The 26,250-nt window shown below is 45.6% G+C and overlaps 1 protein-coding gene across 1 annotated transcript in view; it reads left to right on the top strand.

Annotated features, from left to right (window-relative positions):
* The window catches only part of RASGEF1A (RasGEF domain family member 1A), a 50,955-nt gene extending 29,526 nt beyond the window's left edge, over positions 1 to 21,429 (top strand). The window contains exons 8-13 of the mRNA XM_066600404.1: positions 2,617 to 2,719; positions 3,507 to 3,586; positions 5,778 to 5,969; positions 16,573 to 16,696; positions 16,873 to 16,945; positions 19,149 to 21,429. Of these exons, the coding sequence (XP_066456501.1) occupies positions 2,617 to 2,719; positions 3,507 to 3,586; positions 5,778 to 5,969; positions 16,573 to 16,696; positions 16,873 to 16,945; positions 19,149 to 19,173 (597 nt within the window). The 3' untranslated portion in view covers positions 19,174 to 21,429. The remainder of the gene's footprint in view (positions 1 to 2,616; positions 2,720 to 3,506; positions 3,587 to 5,777; positions 5,970 to 16,572; positions 16,697 to 16,872; positions 16,946 to 19,148) is intronic.
* The last annotated feature ends 4,821 nt before the right edge of the window (positions 21,430 to 26,250 follow it).

Genomic DNA, 26,250 nt, shown 5'->3' with positions numbered 1-26,250 from the left:
GGAACACGGAACAATACCTCTGCAGCGTCTCCTATTGGAAGGCAGCATTCCTGCAAGTCAATGTCAGACCTTTAGACAAGCCATATAACAAAGACTGGGAATTGTAAACCAAGGCAGAATATCATACACAGGCCGCTGTTTCACGGTTTGTTGCTCCTCATCATTTTGCCTCACATCACAGGCCTCTCACTATCCAAGCCAAAAACCTACTTCATACTGATGAGGGGCGAACACCCCGAAATAGCTGTCTGTGCATGGATTCTGGCTTAGTTTACAATTCCCAGTCTTAGTTGTAAGGCTTGTCTAAAAGGTCTGACATTTACTTGCAGGAATGCTGCCTTCCAATAGGTGGCACTGTAGAGGTATTGTTCCATTTACCCTACTTTATATAAGATTTGTCCTGTTCTTTGGGAGTTCCTTTCCCGTCTGTTATTGTGATGTAATTGGTACACAACAGAACTGGTTCTTAATGGTACAGATGACTAGTAAAGGCTGCATTTGCACGACACTTTGGTGTTTGCTTTTAGTTACATCTTGGGGCTTCATTTGAATAGCCAAAAATGGTATTTAGATAGAACCCTAAATGGAACCATTGACTTTAATTCCACATTCACATGGCTGTATGTGGGTCACCTCCAAGAAACAGGTCAGAATAGGACATGCAGCGTTTTTTGTTTTTTTTTCACGGACCATTGAAAAGTAGTCGTGTGAATAGCCTCGTAGGCTGCTTACCATCAGTGGAACGCATGGATAGTATACAACCAGAAAATATAACTTTGTGAATCAGCTCTAATTAGTCAGAGATCAAAGTTGCAAACTGTAGTCCCTATTTGACATGGTTTCCATTAGTTTCTGTTATTTTGGGGGCAGCAGTAGCGTAGGCAACTATGTAGTTAACTCGGACTAGAGACATAACCCCCTCTTCTGCATATAATGTACATTAGTGCTCTCATATGGCATTAAAATGAATATATTCTGACCTTCTACTCTATCTACGAGCTTCCTGTTTTAAGCTAATATATCAGGATCTCAAGTCTCGTGGTTTGAGCGAGAGCTGTGTACTTCCTTTGTAAATATACATACAGTTTTCTTAGAAAACCTAGGAGTTAAGAGCTAGTTCTGTATTTTTGAGACCCAACCACTGTGTTAAGTACTACTTATCAACTAAAACCTGCTGTATATCTTGCATGCAATGATAAATCAGATATAACGGTTGACAGTAAGCACAAAAGGCACAAATTCTTTTACCCATAATGGCTGACACGTTGCCGGAGGATTCTGTAAATAACCAATTCATTGCAACTGCTTCGAAGACATTTTACTTTTGCATTTTTCTGGATCAACACATAAGAATACATAATAGCTTTAATGGACAACCTTTTTACTGTCCTAGTATTAAGCAGATCTCTCATTACAATGCATGGTGAAGAAACTGCCATTACCATAAGTCTTCTGCAGGATGTATCATGTATACTTAGTATCTCTAGATTCATGTATACATTATTACACACAGTAAGTCATCTTAACAGGAGTGAGGTCACGTCTTCTTGTCCTCCACCCATCTCCTAGGATAACATTTACTTTTACAGTACTGATGAACATATGTGATGGTTAATACTCTTGTATAAAAAAGGCAAAAGTTACTATAGAGGTGATGCCTTTTTTCTGACTAACCAGAAAAATGATATTTCCAAGCCTTTGAGGCTACTCAGGCCTATACACTACCGTTCAACATATACCCAAAAAAATCAGAATACAAATGCAAATATTAAAAGGGGTTGTCTGGTTACTGGAGAGCCTCGCTTCAATAGGACCCCCCTGCATATAATAATAAACTATTACACAGTACTATAATATAGTACATAATTAACTTACTTACCCATATGTGGCATTGCAGCCACGCTGCGGTCCTGGTGATTGTTGTAACCACTGCAGCCAATAAGAGGCTGCCACATCATGTTCCTGAACTCCTGGCATCATGTCACTCAGGTTGTGAGCACCAATACCAGGAAAACGAACAGTGATGCTGCGGCCTCTCATTGGCTGCAGTGGTTCCCTAATTTTCTGTGACATTATCTGTTACAGCAATCACTGGGACCACAGCGTGGGCTGCAGTGCAGGATCCCAGCGGCCGCAGACGGGTACGAATAGTTTACTTTATTATGTTGATGCAGGGTGTCCTATTGAAGCTGGAATCCCCAGTAACCAAAAAAAGCCTTTAGATAAATTTCTGCACTTAACAACCCAACCATTTTTCTTTACTTGCCATCAATGGGCTGTTCTTTATCTTGCTTATTATATTGGCTTCATATCTGTGGCAAACTTAGTTTTATGCTCACACACAACACTTACATGAAATGAACCCATGCGAAGCTGTGTAACTCCGCTAATACATGTACTATAACACCAGCATCGGTCAACAAAGTAATAGCCGAAACAACAGTTGATAAAATGTGTCACTTCACATTTCTTGTTCATTAGGTATATTTTATGGAAAAACTTGTGTACACAATTTTCATATCTCCTGTAGCATACACATGAACTAGAGATAGTAGTGGAATAGTCGCACACGGTAACTGTCCAGTAACCATCTTTGAAATGTTGTATCTCTCATAGGTTGTAAAGAAGAAGCAGAGGACAAGAGTGATGGAGTTCTTCATTGATGTTGCCCGGGAATGTTTCAATATTGGCAATTTCAACTCTATGATGGCCATAATCTGTAAGTTACTTGTTTTGTAGTTATCTAATAAATGTTCCAACTCAGGTTCACATTGGCCGCATAGCCCTTTACTTTGAATGGTGGGAACTGAGACTTAAGCCTTCCACTAACAATTATCATCTCAACATTGAGATACAATATGAAGTCATGATTATTGACACCATCACCACCTTTATTCCTTACAGTAATATAGCAAAGGGGCAAAAAGCTCAAGGCCCCTCTACTGTATGTATTCTTCCTCAGGTTTGGTTTTTGCTCCCAGTGGTCTCCTAATTGAGGCAAGACACAATAACATTGCCTTGGAGACCTTTTCTGTGTTTCAAGCTTTAGTTAATAAGTATGGATCTGTAGCCTTTGTCTTCTTCCGTCCACCCATCTGTTTCAGGCTTGGGCTACACGTTGACAAGTTTCTCACCGCATCAAGTTTCAGCAAAGTCTTATGACAAAAAAATCTGTGCGGCTTGTTGTAGGACTATTTCAGAGCTGCAATGTGGCTACTAACAAACAGGCAGACCTCAGACAGGTCACAGGCAAGTCACAGTCGGATGGGACATCAATGTCTATGCTGGAAGAATCCCATGTGATTTGCAGCCTGCGACCAAATCCAACTGATGTGTCCCGATTATGTTAGGTAGCGGGTCGCAACTCCCATTGACAATCATTAGATGTGACATTGCTTGCAACTCTGAAGTCTTCATGTTGCTGCATAGCCCGAGCCTGATGGGGGATGGCATTTTATGTTTGTGTAATGTTACAATAAAGCAAAATTGTTTTTGGTGTTTTGCAGCCGGGATGAACCTCAGTCCTGTGGCACGGCTTAAGAAGACGTGGTCAAAAGTTAAAACGGCCAAGTTTGATGTCTTGGAGGTGAGTATGTTTATGATACAGGATACTCCTTTTAGATATGGGTTACTGTATTACATTTCTAGTCCTAGAAGTACAATTTTGGTTTTGGTAGATTAATGGAAGAAAAAAAAAAAGTAGATTAATGGAAGAAAAAAAAAAGTGCAATTTAACATGCACAGACCTAAGAATATGGAAAATTATGTCAATGTTATTGGACAAAAGACTCCATAAACAAAGAATATGTAAAAACATCTAAAAGCCAAAGAAAACCCATGTAATGCCCATGTAACAGAAGGCACATGCCAACTGCAACCCATCAGAATTAGGCCAGGCTCATACGAACGGGTCGGATTCCACATATAGATTTCCGCAGCAGAAGACCTGTGATCATTCACAATAATTGCCAAAGATCGTGGAAGATTGCTGATGCGAGCGTTTTTCCATGCCGATGTACGCTATGCAAAGCGCATTGTCTGCATGGAAGAAAGATCTCTCTCCCCTCCAGCCAGCATTCTGGCTTTTCTATCTGTTTTCTTTTGAAGTTACAAGCGTTTCCACCGCTCAGACGCAATATTAATTTCATATGTGCGACGGGACACTCACATTCATTTACTTCAACAGGGGCCATCCGTGTGGAATCCACGCTAAAATAGAGCATGCTGCGATTTTTCTTCCGTTCGTGGAATATGCAATTCATATCTGCGAGTGTGAGCGAAAAAGCAAAAATACAGGCCTTTCAATGCACGTATTTTATTATGGATATCCCACGCAATTGTAGAATCCGCAATCCAAATCTGCCTGTGTGAGCCTGGCCTAAGATAATGTTCCCAGCCGAGACTTCAAGTTCAAAGATGAATATATACACTAGAACTAATAGAATAGATAGGGTGACCAAATTAGACTCAGTTCATAAGGTTTAAATGCATGTGCAAATATATATATCCACACTCTACAATAGCAGACAGTCATAATAAAGTGCAGCAAATAATTCATATAACATAAGCGGCCATGAATCCATCCACAGATTACCAAGAACCCCCAAAACTGGAGATACCGCCAGGAAGCCCAGATCAGCCTTATGTTAAATAAGGACTTTGCAGAGAAAAAATGTCCCCAAGCGCATCGCTATGTAGTATAGCTTCCTCAGGGATAAATATGTGTCACCTGCTCGGTGTATATATAATGCGCCAAAATTACAAACGTCCACACTGGCGTCCAGGTAAGCGTAAATGCTGTCTGAATAAGGGCTCCTGCACACTTGCGTGAATAAAACGTGCAAGAAAAATGCAATTATCAATGGGACTTTCTAATGTTAAAAAGGCATCACACCAAAATTGCGTTTTGTCAATCACGTGAAAAAAACACAGCGATATCGCGCAAGAAAAACGCAAGTGTGCAGGCGCCCTAAGAGAAAGAGAGGCACACAGCGTGCATGTCAAAGTACATACTACACGTCATGGAGAACAGGCGGACGCTCCCACGCACGTATAACAAGAGGCTATAGTGTTTATAGTTTTTCCTTCATTCTTTGGTGTTTGCGCAGCAGCAGTGCCCATCACTATGCTTTGTTTTCCATTGCCCACTACAGTCTGTTTTAGAATTGGTAGGTCATTTGGCGAAGGGACTTTGTTTATAAAAATATCCTTAAATTGTATCTCCGACCAATACTGACCACTTGAGTAAGCTCAGCTGTTGGAGCGGTAAACGCCTCCCCCCGTAGTGGCGTGAAATTCGGCGCCAGCCATGTTGGCTTGCAGGGGCTGTTTTCACGGACAGAAGTTAATTTATAGAAGTTGTGAGATCTGGAATGTTTACCGCACAGAAGTCCTGGTGTCGGCGCACCGTGGAACTGTTACATGCTGAATCATAATTTGGTGCCAGGCAGATGCATTTTTATGCAAAAAAGTACAGCAGTGGAATTGTGAGCCGTCACGTCCGAGCGTTTCTGGTTTCCTGCGAAGGATCTACCTGCTTTGTGCACAGCTGTAACAATGTGATCTCTGACCTCATCAGCATTAAGTGTCTTAATGCTGACATGCTGACCTTTCCCCTATTCTTCAATGACATCTGTAGCCTATTCTGTAACACAGAGTTATAGCGCCCTCTGCAGGAAACACAGGAAATATCAGTAAATGAGAAGCTTTGAATCTCCTGAATCTCATGTGATCTGTTGCTTTAATGTTACTAAACTGTCTTTACACTTTCCCTGCAGCACCATATGGACCCATCCAGCAACTTCTGCAACTACAGAACCGCACTTCAAGGAGCAACACAAAGGTCCCAGAGTGCCAACAGCAGCCGGGAGAAGATAGTCATCCCAGTCTTCAACCTGTTCATCAAAGATATCTTCTTCCTTCACAAGATCCACTCCAATCGTTTACCAAATGGGCACATTAACTTTAAGGTAAGCCCAGGCGCTCTTGGCTTTCTTATTTGCACAGCTTCATGACATGAGCTAATGAATAAAGCGGGAGCAGAACACGCAGAATTACTAGCAGCGCCGGCATGGTATGAATGCACAGGCTCCTGATACCAGATTTCACATGGCAACAGCCTAAAATGTATCCTAATACTATATGTAGTCAGTGCTATAAAACTGGATGTCTCTCAAACTCAGTATCACTGCCTCTTGTCATTTAGTTGTAAGAATGTAATATACTAATAGGATAGCCAGAATTCCTATACTGGAACCAGCATCACCATAGTAAGTATCAGGCTGGAAAGAATCATTTGTACTTGATTCCTGGCTCACTATATTGTAAAATAATATGGTCATTCTCACCTTATGTAGCTGATTGTAGCTGTGAAGTGAGGATGTCTTGGTTATGGAGACTTAATATGGTTCTTCCTCCCTCTAGTGGTGGTTTACTGAAGTGCAATATATTATGTCAACAGCTGCAGATAGCTCAGCCTTGGGTATTCAATACAAGTAAGGCCGCCTGCAGACGAGCGGAAATCCCGCCGCGGGATTTCCCGCGGGATTTCCGCCGCTGAAAGTCTGCATAGGAGTGCATTACAATACGCACTCCTATGCAGACGGCCGCGGTGTGGCCGCGCGAAATCTCGTGCGGCAAACAAACCGCGGCATGTTCTAATTTCCTGCGGGGCACGCACTCACCTGGCCGCCGGCTCCGGTCTGCGCATGCGCCGGCTGCGCGGCAGCCGGCACATCAAAGAGCCGGGGCCGCCAGGCGCGGGTGAGTACGCGCTCACCCCTGCAGGCTCTGGGGTCGGATCGCGCGGCGAGATTTCTCGCTGCCGGATCCGACCCGCTCGTCTGCAGGCGGCCTAAAGCAGTTATTTTACAACCCCGATTCCAAAGAAGTTGGGATGCTGTGTAAAATGTAAATACATAAAAGAAAAAAAAAGAATGCAATAATTTGTAAATGTCATATTACCATATTTTATTCACACTAGAACACATATCAGAAGGGAGGGGGCAGTTTTTTATTTAATTTCGAATTATTAACTGATTTAGCTATTGATGGCAGCAACACATCTGACAAAAGTTGGTGCAGGGTTAACAAAAGGCTGGAAAAGTAAGTTGTTCTAATGAAGAACAGATGGAGGTTCCATTTTCTACTAAGTCATGTGGCTGTGTATAAAAAGAGCATGTTAGAGAGGCAGAGTCAGTCAAAGACAGTCAGAGGTCACCAATCTGAGAAAAAATGTGTTTAAAAATTGTGGAACAATTTCCTAAAAATCTTCCTTAATGTAATATTCCAAATACTTTGAATATCCAACCATCTACAGTACATAATATCAAAAGATTCAGAGAATCTGGAGAAATTAATGTGTACAAAGGACAAGGCTGATGGTCAATATTGGATGCTGGAGATCTGCGGGCCTCAGGCGGCACTGCATTAAAAACAGGCAGGATTCTATAATGTAAATCACTTCATGGGCTCAGGAATACTTCCAGAAGTCATTATCTGTAAAAACAGTTCACGGTGCAATCCACAAATGCAAATTATAGCTGTATCAGAGAGAGACAAATCCCTGTATCAACATAATCCAGAAACGCTGACGTCTTCTCTGGGCCAAAGCTCATCTAAAATGGACTGAGGCAAAATTGAAAACTGTGCTCAGATGAACCAAAATTTGAAATTCTTTTTGGAAAAAACGGACACCGTGTCCTGCGGACTTAAGAGGGGAGGGACCATCCAGCTTGTTATCAGTGCACAGTCCTGCATCTCTGATGGTATGGGGTGCATTAGGGCCTGTGACATGGGCAGCTTATAGATCCTATAAGGCACTAACAATGCCAAGCAGAATATATAGAGGTTATAGAACAACATCTGCTCCATCCAGGCATCATCTGTATCAGGGAAGGCCTTGTACATTTCATCAAGATGATGCTAAACCACATACTGCATCCATCACAACAGCATGGCTTCACAGAAGAAAAGTCCAGGGTGAACCGGCCGCCTGCAGGCCAGACCTTTCAACAATACAAATCATTTGAAGCATTATGAAACCAAAAATCCAGCAAAGACGAATGGAGACTGTGGAGCAGAGAGAATCCTACATCAGACAAGAAAGGAACAACATTCCTCTCCCAAAACTCCAGCAGTTGGTCTCCTTACTTCCCAGAAGAGGTGATGCTACACAATTGTAGACACGGCCCTGACCCAAGGCTTTTAGCTATGTTGCTACCATCAATGTTTCTGGGACACTAAAGTAAGGGGCAGTGACCAGTTTGGCTTGGACATTATTTGATATCCCTGTGATGTACAGCAAGAATAATGTAGTACTATGTTAGATAGAAAAAGCTGTTTGTAAATGCTTTTGTGCAAAAAAAAGACAAAAGTACTTTGAAACTTAAAACTGCTTTATGATCACTCCGTCCTTCCTGGTTGCTTGTTCAGTAGCAGGACTTGTGACTGTTACAGCTAATCACTGGGTATAGAAGGTCACTGTTGTGGTCAGTGATTGGCTGCAGCAGTCACATGTCCTGGTCAGCTGCAACCAGAAATTACAAAGTGGTTGTAGAGCAATTTTAAGTTGTGGGAAGACCCCGCCACGGTGGCCACACATCTTAACTTGCCAGGTATGTGAGGTAATTCAGCCATTTTCAAATCTGCATTAACCCTTTGCAATCCAATTTTGGATTCAGGGTTTACTGGGGGGGTTTCTCTTTCCAATGGCGCCATCTGCTGGCTAGAGCCAGTACTGCGGTATGGCACATGCTGGAGAGGCCCCTGACAACAGCGCGGCCAGTAATATACAGGAAGAATACCCTGCCGAACGTCTTCCGACATTGGAGCTGCACAAGATTCTATCAGAATGTCTTCAGACGTCAGACAGTGGATTGGAAAGGGTTAAAATTAGAGATGAGCGAACACCAAAATGTTCGGGTGTTCGTTATTCGTAACGAACTTCCCGTGATGCTCGAGGGTTCGTTTCGAACAACGAACCCCATTGAAGTCAATGGGCGACCAGAACATTTTTGTATTTTGCCGATGCTCGCTAAGGTTTTCATGTGTGAAAATCTGGGCAATTCAGGAAAGTGATGGGAATGACACAGTGACGGATAGGGCAGGCGAGGGGCTACATGTTGGGCTGCATCCTAAGTTCACAGGTCCCACTATTAAGCCACAATAGCGGCAAGAGTGGCCCCCCCCCCCCCTCCCAACAACTTTTACTTCTGAAAAGCGCTCATTAGCATGGCATACCTTTGCTAAGCACCACACTACCTCCAACAAAGCACAATCACTGCCTGCATGACACTCCACTGCCACTTCTCCTGAGTTACATGCTGCCCAACCGCACCCCCTCCCCCCCACAGCGCACACCAAAGTGTCCCTGCGCAGCCTTCAGCTGCCCTCATGCCACACCACGCTCATGTCTATTTAGAATTGCGTCTGCCATGACGAGGGACCGCAGGCATACACTGCAGAGGTTGGCACGGCTAGGCAGCGACCCTCTTTAAAAGTGGCGGAGCGATAGCCCACAATGCTGTACAGAAGCAATGAGAAATAGAATCCTGTGCCACCGCCATCTGGAGCTGCACACGTGGGCATAGCAATGGGGAACCTATGTGCCACACACTATTCATTCTGTCAAGGTGTCTGCATGCCCCAGTCAGACCGGGCTTTTTAATTCATAGACACAGGCAGGTACAACTCCCTATTGTGAAGTCCCTGTCGACCCACAGCATGGGTGGCTCCCTGGAACCCACCGGCGGTACACAAAAATATCCCATTGCATTGCCCAACACAGCTGAGGTAGTAATGTCGTGCGTAATACAGGTGGGCTTCGGCCCACACTGCATGCCCCAGTCAGACTGGGATTCTTTACAAGTGGACACATGTAGGTTTAACTCCCTGTGGACCCACTGCCTGGGTGGGTGCCAGGAAGCCACCGGCGGTACATAGAAATATCCCATTGCATTGCCCAACACAGCTGAGGTAGTAATGTCGTGCGTAATACAGGTGTGCTTCGGCCCACACTGCATGCCCCAGTCAGACTGGGATTCTTTACAAGTGGACACATGTAGGTTTAACTCCCTGTGGACCCACTGCCTGGGTGGGTGCCAGGAAGCCACCGGCGGTACATAGAAATATCCCATTGCATTGCCCAACACAGCTGAGGTAGTAATGTCGTGCGTAATACAGGTGGGCTTCGGCCCACACTGCATGCCCCGGTCAGACGGGTTCTTTAGAAGTGTACAGATGTATTAAAAACTCAGTGTGCACCTACAGCATGGGTGGCTCCCTGGAACCCACCGGCGGTACACAAAAATATCCCATTGCATTGCCCAACACAGCTGAGGTAACGTCAGCTGTAATGCAGGTGGGCTAAAAATTAATTTGATTACACTGTAGGCGAGGGCCCACACAAATTGCTGTATCAACAGTACTAATGTACATCCCAAAAATTGGCCATGGCCAGCCAAGAGGGCAGGTGAAACCCATTAATCGCTTTGGTTAATGTGGCTTAAGTGGTAACTAGGCCTGGAGGCAGCCCAGTGTAACGAAAAATTGGTTCAAGTTAAAGTTCCAATGCTTTTAAGCGCATTGAAACTTATAAAAATTGTTCTGAAAAATTATTTGAGTGAGCCTTGTGGCCCTAAGAAAAATTGCCCGTTCAGCGTGATTACGTGAGGTTTCAGGAGGTGGAGCAGGAGGAGGAGGAGGAGGAATATTAGACACAGATTGATGAAGCAGAAATGTCCCCGTTTTGGATGGTGAGAGAGAACGTAGCTTCCATCCGCGGGTGCAGCCTACGTATTGCTTACGTATCGCTGCTGTCCGCTGGTGGAGAACAGAAGTCTGGGGAAATCCAGCCTTTGTTCATCTTGATGAGTGTTAGCCTGTCGGCACTGTCGGTTGACAAGCGGCTACGCTTATCTGTGATGATTCCCCCAGCCGCACTAAACACCCTCTCCGACAACACGCTAGCCGCAGGACAAGCAAGCACCTCAAGGGCATACAGGGCTAGTTCAGGCCACGTGTCCAGCTTCGACACCCAGTAGTTGTAGGGGGCAGAGGCGTCACCAAGGATGGTCGTGCGATCCGCTACGTACTCCCTCACCATCCTTTTGCAGTGCTCCCGCCGACTCAGCCGTGACTGGGGAGCGGTGACACAGTCTTGGTGGGGAGCCATAAAGCTGGCCAGGCCCTTAAAGACTGTTGCACTGCCTGGGATGTACATGCTGCTCGATCTACGCACATCCCCTGCAACATGGCCCTCGGAACTGCGCCTTCTGCCACTAGCGCTGTCGGCTGGGAATTTTACCATCAGCTTGTCCGCAAGGGTCCTGTGGTATAGCAACACTCTCGAACCCCTTTCCTCTTCGGGAATCAGAGTGGGCAGGTTCTCCTTATACCGTGGATCGAGCAGTGTGTACACCCAGTAATCCGTCGTGGCCAGAATGCGTGCAACGCGAGGGTCACGAGAAAGGCATCCTAACATGAAGTCAGCCATGTGTGCCAGGGTACCTGTACGCAACACATGGCTGTCTTCACTAGGAAGATCACTTTCAGGATCCTCCTCCTCCTCCTCCTCCTCCTCCTCAGGCCATACACGCTGAAAGGATGACAGGCAATCAGCCGGTGTACCGTCAGCAGCGGGCCAAGCTGTCTCTTCCCCCTCCTCCTCATCCTCCTCATGCTCCTCCTCCTCCTCCTGTACGCGCTGAGAAATAGACAGGAGGGTGCCCTGACTATCCAGCGGCATACTGTCTTCCCCCGCCCCCGTTTCCGAGCGCAAAGCAGCTGCCTTTATGGTTTGCAGGGAATTTCTCAAGATGCATAGCAGAGGAATGGTGACGCTAATGATTGTAGCATCGCCGCTCACCACCTGGGTAGACTCCTCAAAATTACCAAGGACATGGCAGATGTCTGCCAACCAGGCCCACTCTTCTGAAAGGAATTGAGGAGGCTGACTCCCACTGCGCCGCCCATGTTGGAGTTGGTATTCGACTATAGCTCTCCGTTGTTCATAGAGCCTGGCCAACATGTGGAGCGTAGAGTTCCACCGTGTGGGCACGTCGCACAGCAGTCGGTGCACTGGCAGCTTAAAGTGATGTTGCAGGGTGCGCAGGGTGGCAGCGTCCGTGTGGGACTTGCGGAAATGTGCGCAGAGCCGGCGCGCCTTTACGAGCAGGTCTGACAAGCGTGGGTAGCTTTTCAGAAACCGCTGAACCACCAAATTAAAGACGTGGGCCAGGCATGGCACGTGCGTGAGGCTGCCAAGCTGCAGAGCCGCCACCAGGTTACGGCCGTTGTCACACACGACCATGCCCGGTTGGAGGCTCAGCGGCGCAAGCCAGCGGTCGGTCTGCTGTGTCAGACCCTGCAGCAGTTCGTGGGCCGTGTGCCTCTTATCGCCTAAGCTGAGTAGTTTCAGCACGGCCTGCTGACGCTTGCCCACCGCTGTGCTGCCACACCGCGCGACACCGACTGCTGGCGACATGCTGCTGCTAACACATCTTGATTGTGAGACAGAGGAGGAGGAGGAGGAGGAGGGTGCTTTAGTGGAGGAAGCATACACCTCCGCAGATACCAGCACCGAGCTGGGGCCCGCAATTCTGGGGGTGGGTAGGACGTGAGCGGTCCCAGGCTCTGACTCTGTCCCAGCCTCCACTAAATTCACCCAATGTGCCGTCAGGGAGATGTAGTGGCCCTGCCCGCCTGTGCTTGTCCACGTGTCCGTAGTTAAGTGGACCGTGGCAGTAACCGCGTTGGTGAGGGCGCGCACAATGTTGCGGGAGACGTGGTCGTGCAGGGCTGGGACGGCACATCGGGAAAAGTAGTGGCGACTGGGAACTGAGTAGCGCGGGGCCGCCGCCTCCATGATACTTTTGAAGGACTCCGTTTCCACAACCCTATACGGCAGCATCTCAAGGCTGATGAATTTTGCGATGCGGACGGTTAACGTTTGAGCGTGCGGGTGCGTGGCGGCGTACTTGCGCTTGCGCTCGAACACTTGCGCAAGCGACGGCTGAACGGTGCGCTGAACTACACTGCTGGATGGGGCCGAGGACAGCGGAGATGAGGGTGTGGGTGCAGGCCATGAGGCGGTAGTGCCTGTGTCCTGAGAGGGGGGTTGCATCTCAGTGGCAGGTTGGGGCACAGGGGGAGAGGCAGGGGTGCAAACCGGAGACGGTGAACGGCCTTTGTCCCACCTTGCGGGGTGCTTGGCCATCATATGTCTGCGCATGGTGGTGGTGGTGAGGCTGTTGGTGTTGGCTCCCCGGCTGAGCTTTGCGCGACAAAGGTTGCACACCACTGTTCGTCGGTCGTCAGGCGTCTCTGTGAAAAACTGCCAGACCTTAGAGCACCTCGGCCTACGCAGGGTGGCATGGCGCGAGGGGGCGCTTTGGGAAACACTTGGTGGATTATTCGGTCTGGCCCTGCCTCTACCCCTGGCCACCGCACTGCCTCTTGCAACCTGCCCTGCTGATGCCCTTGACTCCCCCTCTGAAGACCTGTCCTCCTGAGTAAGCGTTGCACACCAGGTGGGGTCAGTCACCTCATCGTCCTGCTGCTCTTCCTCCGAATCCTCTGTGCGCTGCTCCCTGGGACTTACTGCCCTTACTACTACCTCACTGCAAGACAACTGTGTCTGATCGTCATCGTCCTCCTCACCCACAGAAAGTTGTTGAGACAGTTGGCGGAAGTCCCCAGCCTCTTCCCCCGGACCCCGGGAACTTTCGAATGGTTGGGCATCAGTGACGATAAACTCCTCTGGTGGGAGAGGAACCGCTGCTGCCCAATCTAAGCAGGGGCCCGAGAACAGTTCCTGGGAGTGTTCCCGCTCCTGAGCAGGTGTCATTGTAGTGGACTGAGGAGGCTGGGAGGAAGGAGGAGCAGCAGACAGAGGATTCGGATTGGCAGCAGTGGACGGCGCAGAACTGCGGGTAGACGATAGGTTGCTCGAAGCACTTTCTGCCATCCAGGACAGGACCTGCTCACACTGCTCATTTTCTAATAACCGTCTCCCGCGTGGACCCATTAATTGGGCGATGAATGTGGGGACGCCAGAAACGTGCCTCTCTCCTAATCGCGCAGCAGACAGCTGCGACACACCTGGATCAGGAGCTTGGCCTGTGCCCACACCCTCACTTGGCCCTCCGCGTCCTCGGCCACGTCCACGTCCACGTCCTCTAGGCTTACCCCTACCCCTCAGCATGCTGTATTACCAGTGATTAGATTTCCCAGGCAGGAAATAAATTGGCGCAAGACTGCAGGCCAAATATAATTTTTGCCCTTTTTGGAAAACGAAAGGCCCCACTGCCTCTAGTGAATGAATTATCTAAGTTTAATAACTGTGCTGTGTCCCTGCTTATGTGTCACAGAACGTGAGGGTAGCAGAGTTATTATAACTCTTGGAGAGCAGGTATTTTTTTTCCCAATTAAGGAAAGCAAATGGCGAACCCAGCAGTAAAGCGTAGCTGGGTGCGTATGATTTAGCAATGTTTTTCACGCAGCTCACACGTCTACACAGGCGTAAGGACGGACACAGGCTGGACAAATAGATTTGTTTTCAGTTTTTTCCCACCAACAGGCAGCACTGCGTATATTCAATGAACCTGCGAAGTTTAATAACTGCGCTGTGTCCCTGCTTATGTGTCACAGAACGTGAGGGTAGCAGAGTTATTATAACTCTTGGAGAGCAGGTATTTTTTTTCCCAATTAAGGAAAGCAAATGGCGAACCCAGCAGTAAAGCGTAGCTGGGTGCGTATGATTTAGCAATGTTTTTCACGCAGCTCACACGTCTACACAGGCGTAAGGACGGACACAGGCTGGACAAATAGATTTGTTTTCAGTTTTTTCCCACCAACAGGCAGCACTGCGTATATTCAATGAACCTGCGAAGTTTAATAACTGCGCTGTGTCCCTGCTTATGTGTCACAGAACGTGAGGGTAGCAGAGTTATTATAACTCTTGGAGAGCAGGTATTTTTTTTTCCCAATTAAGGAAAGCAAATGGCGAACCCAGCAGTAAAGCGTAGCTGGCTGCGTATGATTTAGCAATGTTTTTCACGCAGCTCACACGTCTACACAGGCGTAAGGACGGACACAGGCTGGACAAATAGATTTGTTTTCAGTTTTTTCCCACCAACAGGCAGCACTGCGTATATTCAATGAACCTGCGAAGTTTAATAACTGCGCTGTGTCCCTGCTTATGTGTCACAGAACGTGAGGGTAGCAGAGTTATTATAACTCTTGGAGAGCAGGTATTTTTTTTTCCCAATTAAGGAAAGCAAATGGCGAACCCAGCAGTAAAGCGTAGCTGGCTGCGTATGATTTAGCAATGTTTTTCACGCAGCTCACACGTCTACACAGGCGTAAGGACGGACACAGGCTGGACAAATAGATTTGTTTTCAGTTTTTTCCCACCAACAGGCAGCACTGCGTATATTCTATGAACCTGCGAAGTTTAATAACTGCGCTGTGTCCCTGCTTATGTGTCACAGAACGTGAGGGTAGCAGAGTTATTATAACTCTTGGAGAGCAGGTATTTTTTTTTCCCAATTAAGGAAAGCAAATGGCGAACCCAGCAGTAAAGCGTAGCTGGCTGCGTATGATTTAGCAATGTTTTTCACGCAGCTCACACGTCTACACAGGCGTAAGGACGGACACAGGCTGGACAAATAGATTTGTTTTCAGTTTTTTCCCACCAACAGGCAGCACTGCGTATATTCTATGAATAATAACTGTGTTGTGGCCCTGCCTATACAATTCTTTCCCTGCAGTATCAATGGAGGGTGCAATGCTCTGCAGAGGCGATTTTGAGAAGCCCAAAAAAAATGCAGCACAGCCAACAGCAGCCTGGACAGTACTGCACACGGATAAATATGGCCCTAGAAAGGACCGTTGAGGTTCTTGAAGGCTACACTCACTCCTAACACTCTCCCTGCCTATGCAGCACTTCTGTCCCTAATGCCAGGTGCAACGGTCTGCAGAGGCGATTTTGAGAAAAAAAAAAAAATCCCACTGCTAACAGCAGCCAACACACAGCTATCAGTGGCCCTAATAAGGACCTTTGGGGGGTCTTGAAGCCTACACTAACTACCAATTCTTTCCCTACAGCAGCTCCGGTACAAACAGCACTGTCCCTCATCTAACTCACACCGCATCTGAGGCGAGCCGCGGGAGGGGCCGACTTTTATATTAGGCGAACACCTGATCTCGCCAGCCACTCACAGCAGGGGGGTGGTATAGGGCTTAAACGTTGCAGGGGGAAGTTGTAATGCCTTCCCTGTCTTTCAATTGGCCAGAAAAGCGCGCTAACGTCTCAGGGAAGGAAGTGAAAGTAACCAGAACACCGCATGGTGTTCGTCACGAATAACGAACATCCCGAACACCCTAATATTCGCACGAATATCAAGCTCGGACGAACGCGTTCGCTCATCTCTAGTTAAAATCCACTTATTAGACGTGAAGACTTTGCTACAGATGTTTCCATGCAGTAGAATATTGCGCAGCAGATTGAAGAATGTTCTGGTGTGTGAAATCATCCTTATATATACGTTCTATGTGTTTTTATTTTTGCAGAAGTTTATGGAGATTTCCAGACAAATTCATGATTTCCTAACCTGGAAACAGGTAGAAAGTCCATTTGAAAAGGATAAGAGGATTCAAACCTACCTTCTAACTTCTCCAATCTACACAGAAGAAGGTATGTGTGCCCAAACAATGGACATATTAAGTCTTTAGACTACATTTTAACATGTTGAGATGGGAAAAGGTGAACCTGGGACTTCAGGAATATCTGAAAAGAGATGTCTGCCTAATCCGTCTCTAAGTGCATTATGTCTGACTGCCTGGTAAAACAGATTCTTTACCTTATTGCAGCTCTTTTTGTGGCTTCCTTTGAAAATGAGGGTCCAGAAAATCACATGGAGAAGGACAGCTGGAAGACTCTCAGGTACAGTCCTCATTTTTGCCTTCGTGCAAAAACACACGTGACAGAGCAATATCTTGTTTAGTTTAGGTTGCAGTATCGCATGCATATCTGCGCATTTTACAGTATTTTGGTGCTGCCGGGGACTGTCCATATTAGTCACACTGTGATTTAAAATGCTGTGCAGCTCAAGTAGTCCCAGTGTTTTTGATTTCCCACAAAATTGTACAGTGTATTACACAATTACATGGCTATCAGGTGAACCTTTGTGCACCCCCCATAGACTCCTATGGTGCCTTTGGTAAAGACAGAGTGATGCCGAGATTTTTTTGCATGTGTGAAATGCGTTCGCAAAAACTAAAATGAGCATTAACCCATTGAAAACAATGGGTTCTATTCTCTGCATTCGTGGGAGTCCACCCTTAGGGCGCCAACCCACTTGCGTTGCTGATTTTTGCGCGTGAAAAACGCGGCGTTTTCGCGCGTTTTTTGCAGCCCTCCATTGACAATCATGGGTGCATTAAGAGAAAAATAAGGAGACATATGCAACTGACAGTTCCTATGTGAAAAAACCCCACGAAGCAGAAAAAAAAAACCCAGATGGACAAGAACACATTCTATACTAATTGCTCTTGAGAAAAAACACAAAACATCACAGGAAAAAAAATCGCAAGTGGGTAGGCACCCTTAAGGTGCCTTTAGATGTAACACAAAAGTAAATGATAATTGTTTGGTGTAAATGCAGCCAACAATGAATGAGATTTGTTTACTTCTTGTTCGGCGTTCAGTTTAAGCAGGACTAAAAATCATCGTTGGCGCTTTGGCTTTTTGATGCATTTAAACACTTCCTGCTCACATGGGAATGGGAAACACTGAACAAGAAGTGAGCGATTCTCAAGGATGATCTGCCAGTCTAATCGGGCTGCACGAGTGTGAACCAGTTGGCAGTGACGTCACCAGCTGTTCGCTCGCTCAAGTTAGAATCGGCTCGTCTAAAAGTGGCGTTAGGAAACATAGTTTGTCTTGGACTTGGAAGAAAGTTTGGTAGAGACTTTGATGTTCTTAGGTGAGAAGAGAGCGGTGCTTCATGGGTATTCATTGTTCTTGATGAACTTTTCATTATATTCTCATTTACACACAACAATTATCACTCAAAATTCGTTCATTTGAGCGATAATCGTTACATGTAAACGAGAAGCGGTCGTACACTATTCATTTACTTGTCATTTATCGCTGAGTTTCAGCTGGCATATAGTCGTTAGTTCGTTCACTTGTCCTTAGGTTTAAATGGCATTCGTTCAGTCTTTCAAACAACGTGAGGGGAGGGTGATTGTTTGTCCTGCTAAACACAATGACTCATGATGCAATAGACAGTGGCTTTTTCTTCACACTAATTAAAAACCTCCTGGCCAAAGATTTTTTGCATAAGCACACGCCTACCTGAGGGAACATATACAGCATTTACATAGCTAATGAGGGAAATGGCGAGGATTTCAATCAATTACATTTAAGTTTACACACTCAACATTTGAAAGCAAAAAAGTTGTTAATTTGTTTGTCTATTCAAACAACCATTGCCTGTAAATGGGGCTTATATCAGGGTCTTTCTTTACGTGGGTTTTACTGTACAGTTGTTAGTTTTCAGATTAAGCGCCCCTTTAACTCATACCTCTCATTCCCGCCTCCAAGACTTCTCCAGAGCAGCACCAGTCCTCTGGAACTCGCTACCCAAAACTATCCGAGCAATCCCTGACACACAAAACTTCAGGCGTGCTCTAATAACACACCTCTTCAGGGAGGCATACCATATCCCCTAAACCAAACCCCTCTGTACTCCGCCTGATAACATGCTCCCTGACCTACTGACTGCAATCCCTGCTAGCCACAATCAACCGCCCTCTGCAGTCACACCGATTCAGCCACCATACGACTTATTTCGGACCATTGTCTGTGTATAGCATCCCTCATTCTCCACCTCGCCATACCGTGCGCAGCTCCAGCCCCTTTACCCTCTGTATCACCCAATTATCTGTAGTATGTAAGTTCGTTGGAGCCCCCACCCCTACTGCCTCCATCAATTGATTACTTCATGTGACCATGCTTCTGTTTCTGTTCTCCCCTGTCTAGTAAGTGCTGTGTAATATGTAAGCATTATATAAATAAAGATTTTAATTGTTATTCTCTGGTAGAATTGTTCTCATATTTTCTCTGTTTTTTTTCAACATAGGTCAACGCTTTTAAACCGAGCCTGAGAGACGTTCGCCGCTCGCCGGAAGCACACAGGAATTTGCTTTTTTATGTTTGTTTTTTCTTGTATTGTGCAGAATGTTTTGGTCGGAAGGACAGTCCTCGCTGGTTGGGGGTCTGCTGATTTTTGTACATAATCTTTTACAAGACTAAAAAATACTGGTATATAAATATAATTATATAAATATATATATTTCATGCTTTAAGCAGTTATGAAAGAAATAAATCAGAAAGGGATACGTGTTTTCTTATTTTTATTGTTTATTATAAAAAAATAACCCTATGCTGCTGGAATGGCCACCAAAACGCAGAATTTCTACATGCACTGTATAAGCCTTTTACACGGGAGGGTTAACCCCGTATATGCTACTACTACTATTATTACTACTACACAAGGGCAGGGCCCTGATTTCTCAAACTGATGGGTGTTTATAAATCTGTGGGTTTTTAATATGTATCGGGAGACACAATATACGCCATTTGTCTGCCCACACAAACTACTGGTTGCTAAAGTGAGGTAGTAACTCTTCATACCATATTCTAAAGCAATCGATTTTCATTTGACTCTTTGGTTTAAGGGTCAGTAAACGGATGTGGAAGACATCCTAGAGGCGGATAGATAGAGCCAACATCAACCACGTACAGACACATTGATAACCCGCATATGTTAGTCAGATGTAATGAAGGTGCCTTTAAAGTGATACTTACACTTAAATGGAAATAAAATATCTTCTACACAATTTCTCTGGCTTGAAAACCTGAAGATATAAATGCTCATACATGTAGCTATTGATATAAAAATGACAAAATATTTCCCATTGTCATACTCACAGGGGTCCAGAAAGCAGATGTTGGTCTTTGGGACCCCTACAGTGCTGAGCTGGTGGTCAGCACAATCTTGTCCACCTTACAAAACATCGGCAATGTACGGCCAAGCAAGGAAATATCTCAGCGAACGTCTTATTTTTTAGGGTCCTTTTACACAAATCAAAATCTCAGTCAGATGTGACGACTATTTGCTCATTTACTTACTATTTACACATTCCGAGAACAACTGGAACTACAAGTATTCGTCTCTGCAGGCCCACTGCACATCTTCCCAATCACATGAGTGGCTGTACGGCTAATTAGTGAACATTTCTTTGCCAACGATCAACTGAGTCATTTGTCGGCTGACCGTTGTCCTTTTGACATGGCCTGATGATCGGACGGAAAAATGTTTAGGTCCAATTATTGCTTGTGTAAAAAGGCCATAAATTCAACAGTGATCATCACCGGACTCTATGGCCTATAGCTGATCTTCACGGACGTACTGTACATGAGTATGACATTGGTAAAGTGGGATATTGGGCTTAACTATAGTCATATATGAAGTTCAAGAATTTTCCTTCTTCAAGTAGTCCTCCGCATACTTCTGCACTACTGCCTGGAGTCTACATAAGTCATATAAAGTTGCGTGTTTACAATGCGACACCAAGCCATCAAAATGGGCAATTTTTTAAACTTTCTTTTTAGTTTAGAACAGTTATGATATCAAATTTAGCATTTTCTTGAGATCAATATTGCTTTGATTTGTCAAAGAAAACATTGATATTTTTTAACATTTTAATTTATCTTACTTTTTTAAATTTTTTTTACAAGTGTCCCTTTGATATCCCAGTCAAGAGTCATTAAGACATAATTAGCTAAACAACTCCCTTTATTTCAGTGCTCTGTGTTAGGGCTGAGACTCTTAGTACAAGATACATTTGCCATCATTGTGATTGAAGTATTAGTATCTGCCTTTATCTGCTTTTCTAGAACTAGTAAGTACCGTATCTGAACATACAATGTAATTCATACTACACTAACTGACAGCATGCAATCACTTGCCAGACAATGGAGATGCCTAGAAACCACAAATCCTAAAACAAAGTCCATTTCATGCAACGAGACATATGGACAAAACTTTTGTGTTGTGTGTTGGTTACATTGAGTCCATTTGTGGGGGCTTCTGTAATACAGGATGGATGGTTTCTAGCTCTCAGTCATAGTGGGATACTCAGCCTTGTAGTTATCCCTTAGCTTATATTTCTCAGTACTGAAGCTTCTTCTCATGCATTCCTTCTATACTCAGGCCTACTCAGTCCATTTCTGTATTCTTTGGTTATTCTGTTCAATTCCCACCAGCTTGTTTAATGAAATCTGTACCGTGAAGCAGGGTATTCTGTGTTTGACCTAATGTGCTTTCATAAATAAATGCAGAATTGCTTCAAAGTGAACCTGGCATTTTGGGTCTTCATTTCTGAGGGTCCTTTTAGACGAGCCGATTATGATTTGAACGAGCGAGTGACCTCATCGGTAGCTCATTGGCTCTCGTGCAGCCTGTTTATACAGCAGATACAATGTTGGCTCATTCAATAGACAACCATTCAGTCTTTCAAATTTGCTGTACAAAACTATGTGCATAAATTAACATAAGAGAGGACGCAATGAGATTGCAAGAGGGTCTGGATAGGTTGGGGCAGAAAAGTAAAATGAGGTTACATCCTGATAAATGTAAGGTTCTGCACATGGGCAGAAGAAATACATGTCACCATTACACACTAAATGGGAAAACATTGGTAACACTGACATGGAAAAGGATTTGGAGGTTTTAGTTAACTGTAAGCTTAACTGGAGCAACCAGTGTCAGGCAGCTGCTGCCAAGGCAAATAGCATCATGGGTGATCTCTTTCCATCATTATTTATACCCAGGAGTGTAACAAGAGGGTACTCTAATAACTATGTATAGCTATACCAGGGGACAATACAGAAATCTCTCCCATCATCTATTATACCCAAAACTGTAACAAGGGGGCGCCCTAAATGTCTAGAGGAAAGAAAGTTGCTACATTAACATGGGGGTTCTTTACTGTAAGAGCAGTAAGACTATGGAACTCTCTCCTGAGGATGTCGTGATGGCAAATTAAATAAAAGAGTACAAGAGGTTTCTGAAGTCGTGAAGGAATTTTTTCTCTTAAACTGGGGAAATTGGCTTCTACCTCATTGGGGTTTTTTTCCTTCCTCTGGTTCAACATTGGGCGGGCAATAGGCTGAACTGGATGGACATATGTCTTTTTTCATCCTTGCATACTATGTAACTATGTATAAGTGACTAAGTGGGACAGAACGAGTTTCTGTTTAATCCGATAAGTGAAAAGCTCTGCAAAAAATACACAAGGATAACCAAAACCTATAAGGCCGGGTCTACACAACAAAGAATACTGTGGCACCACAACCACGACCCCACGTAATGATGTTTTCTCATTAGGAGACAGATATCTACCAAAAGTTGATGTTACAAGTGTCTACAATCTAAATGCCACCAGAAAAGTGACTGAATGCATGTGCACGTAATCACTGCTGAGTTCCTGGGGCTTCCCTTCTGGTGAAGGCTGTCTAAGCAAGGCTTTCCAAGCGGCTTCACATACAGATGTGTTATCAAGGAGAGCAACAAGTTTAGTGGATCTTCACCACAGAACGGCACAAACTCTCTCCCAAACTACTGAACATTGTCAGTAGATATTATATTTGTTCTTCAGGGAGACAGCCACCTATGGAAGAGCTAATGGGTGCAGGTTGCTACTTGAAAAAGTGATATGTGGAATCATCATAAGGCTCACACAGTCATGTGACTGCCTTCCGAAGTAGCTCCACTACTGGCAGGGGTGCTACCTCACAAGTCTTCAGGTAGCGTGGAGGAGGATGCATTATCTACTACAGCACCATTCTCTTTTGTCCCAAGGTAAGTTAAAGTAGATTTTCTGTCCTTTCCATAGAAGCTGTTGAAGGACCAAAGCTATCCGATGTAGAATGCGGCAACCCTGGCTCACGCTTCAAACACATTTCATCCGGCGGTGCTCTAGAAGTGCTGAACGGCTGTGGAGGAAGTCGCAAATGTCCGCGGACTTTCTCCACTATAAATTCATGCTCAGAACCTACAACCTCGCCCTCCACCATGCCAAACAAGTCTACTTCACCCCTCTCGTCTCCTCACTATCGCACAACCCTAAACGGCTCTTTGATACTTTTCACTCCCTTCTCAGTCCTAAACCGCAGCCCCCGGTGACAGATCTCAGTGCTGAAGAGCTGGCTGCCTACTTCAAAAAAAAAATTGATGACATCCGTCAGGAAATAACTTCCAACTCCCAGACAAGCTCTGACCCTAGTCTTGTCAGCACGGCATCTGGCTCCTTCTCACTGTCTGTACTCAGACCAACGGCAGAGGACGAAGTCTCCAAATTGCTTTCCTCTGTTTGCCCCACCACCTGTGCTAGGGACCCTCTCCCCTCACACCGCCTCCGATCCCTCTCCCCAGTGGTCATCTCCCATCTCACCACTATATTCATCCTCTCTCTGACCTCTGGCATCTTTCCCTCTTTTTTCAAGCACGCCATTATATCCCCACTGCTAAAGAAGCCGACTCTCAATACGACTGACGCTGCCAACTACCGACCTATCTGTAATATCCCCTTCATCTCCAAACTACTAGAATGCCTAGTTTACTCCCTCCTTGTAAGCTATCTATCAGAGAACTCTCTCCTAGACCCCCTACAGTCTGGCTTCTGACCCCAACACACGACAGAAACTGCCCTTACAAGGGTATCAAACGTCCTCCTAACAGCCAAATCGAGGGGCGATTACTCCCTAATGATCCTCCTCTACCTCTGTGCAGCATTTGACACTATTGACCACAAACTCCTCCTCAGTATGCTTCGCTCCATCAACCTTAAGGACACTGCTCTCCCCTGCCTTTCCTCCTACCTATCTGACCACTCATTCAGCGTCTCCTTTGCTGGCTCCACCTCCCCTCTTCTTCCCCTTGCTGTTGGGGTCCCCCAGGGCTCGGTCCTCGGCCCCCTCTTTTTCTCCATCTACACAGCCCCTATTGGACAGACCATCAGGAGTTTGGGCATCCAATATCACCTCTACGCTGACAACACCCAGCTATATACCTCTTCTCGGGACATCTCTGCACCTTTCCTCCAAAACATCACCGACTGTCTGTCCGTTGACTCTAACACTATGTCCTCTCTCTACCTAAAACTAAACCTCTCTAAAACTGACCTACTGGTATTTCCACCCTCCGCTAACCGACCTAATCCTGACATCTCTATCTCAGTGTGTGGCGCCACCATAACTCCCAGGTAGCATGCCCGCTGCCTTGGGGTCATATTTGTCTCCGATCTCTCCTTTACCCCCTACATCCAATCTCTTGCCCAAACATGTCAGCTGCACCTCAAGAATATCGCAAGAATCCACTCCTTTTTCACCGCAGACACGCTAAAAACGCTTATTGTTGCCCTCATCCACTCTCGAATCGATTATTGCAACTCGTTGCTGATCGGCCTTCCCTGCACCAGACTCTACCCTCTCCAATCCATCCTGAATGTGTCAGCCAAGCTCATTTTCCTGTCCAGCCGCTACTCAGACGCCTCGGTCCTGTTCCCGTCACTGCACTGGCTGCCCGTTAAATAACTCAATTTAAACTCGCTACCTTCATCCATAAAGCCCTCCACAGTGCACCGCCACCCTATATTGCCTCCCTCATCTCAATCCATCACCCAGCCCGGGCTCTACACTCTGCTAACGAAGCTAGACTGCATGCCCCTCTAATTTGAACTTCTTATTCCTGCCTCAAAGACTTCTCCAGAGCAGCACCAGTCCTCTGGAATGCACTACCAAAGGCTATTCGGGCAATCCAGGACTCACAGAACTTCAGGCGTACTCTAAAAATGCACCTCTTCAGGGAGGCATACCGCATTCCCTAAACAAACCCCTCTGTACGCCACCTGATAACATGCTCCCTGACCTACTGACTGCAATCCTTGCCAGCCACCATCAACTGCCCTTGCAGTCATACCTATTCTGCCATCACACGGCCAAATGTCTGACCATTGTCTTTGTGTATAGAATCCCTCACTCTCCACCTCGCCATACCGTGCACATCTCCAGCCCCTTTACCTTCTGTATCACCCCACTATTCGTAAGCTCGTTGGAGCAGGACCCTTACCCTTATTGTTTCCAACATCTGATTACTATGTAACCGTAGTTCTGTAACTTTTGTCTTTCTGTATTATGTTTATGTAAACGCTGCAGAATATGTTGGCGCTATACAAATAAAGATTATTATTACTATGTAAAGGTTAGGTAAGTGTGGAAAAAATGCTGCAAAGTAAGAATATTTTAAAAACATTGAAGTGTTAATAATTTTTTTTTGTTATTTAACAAAAATGCAAAGCGAATGAACAAATGAGAAATGTAAATCCCATCTATATCGGTATGACCACCTTTTGTCTTTAAAACAGCATCAGTTCTTCTAGGGACACTTGCACTCAGTTTTTGAAGGAACTCAGCAGGGAGTTTGTTCCATACATTCTGGAGAACTAAGCACAGATCTCCTGTGGATTTTGGCAGGATCCAATCCTTCTGGCTCTTCATGTAATCACAGACAGAATGGATGATGTGAGATCAGAGCTCTCTGGGGTCAAATCATCACTTCCATTCCCCTTGTCCTTCTTTATACTGAGGATAGTTCTTAATGACATTGGCTGTATCTTTGGGGTCTTCGTCCTGCTACAAAATAATTTTGGAATAAGTCAGGCTCCTCCTATTTAAAAAAAAACTTCTTACTTTGCCGCATTTTTTCCACAACTGCCTAAAACTTGCATAGTGGCCCAGTGGGTCCTCTAGAATAGCCACACGATGTTTGTCCTGTCACACCTGCTTCCAGGAGGCATAGGAAGTGCCTTACGTCAGAGAAACCCTGTTTCTTCCGCTCCTAAGCTACAAGCTTGACAAACAGTTGCTTATTGGCTGTATATCACGCCCTCACTGATTGGTAGAGGGGTGGCAGCTAGAGTTCAGAGCGGGAAACTATACAGGAAGCCTCTCTGCTGAGCGGGAGGAGAGGAGAGAAAGTGCGGGAGTGAGGCAAGAAGTGAAGGAGGAGTCAGGGCAGTGATAAGTAGGTAGTCTGCAGAGGGAGTCGTCGGAGGAGGTGTGCAGTGCAAGCAGCTGAATCTAGTGTTTATCTTCAGGGAAGCCAGGATTTACCACTC

This window comes from Eleutherodactylus coqui, chromosome 4 (assembly GCF_035609145.1).
Source record: "Eleutherodactylus coqui strain aEleCoq1 chromosome 4, aEleCoq1.hap1, whole genome shotgun sequence".
Lineage (NCBI taxonomy): Eukaryota > Metazoa > Chordata > Amphibia > Anura > Eleutherodactylidae > Eleutherodactylus > Eleutherodactylus coqui.
The sequence above is the reverse complement of the archived record's forward strand: the minus strand, read 5'-3'. Positions and strand labels throughout refer to the sequence as shown.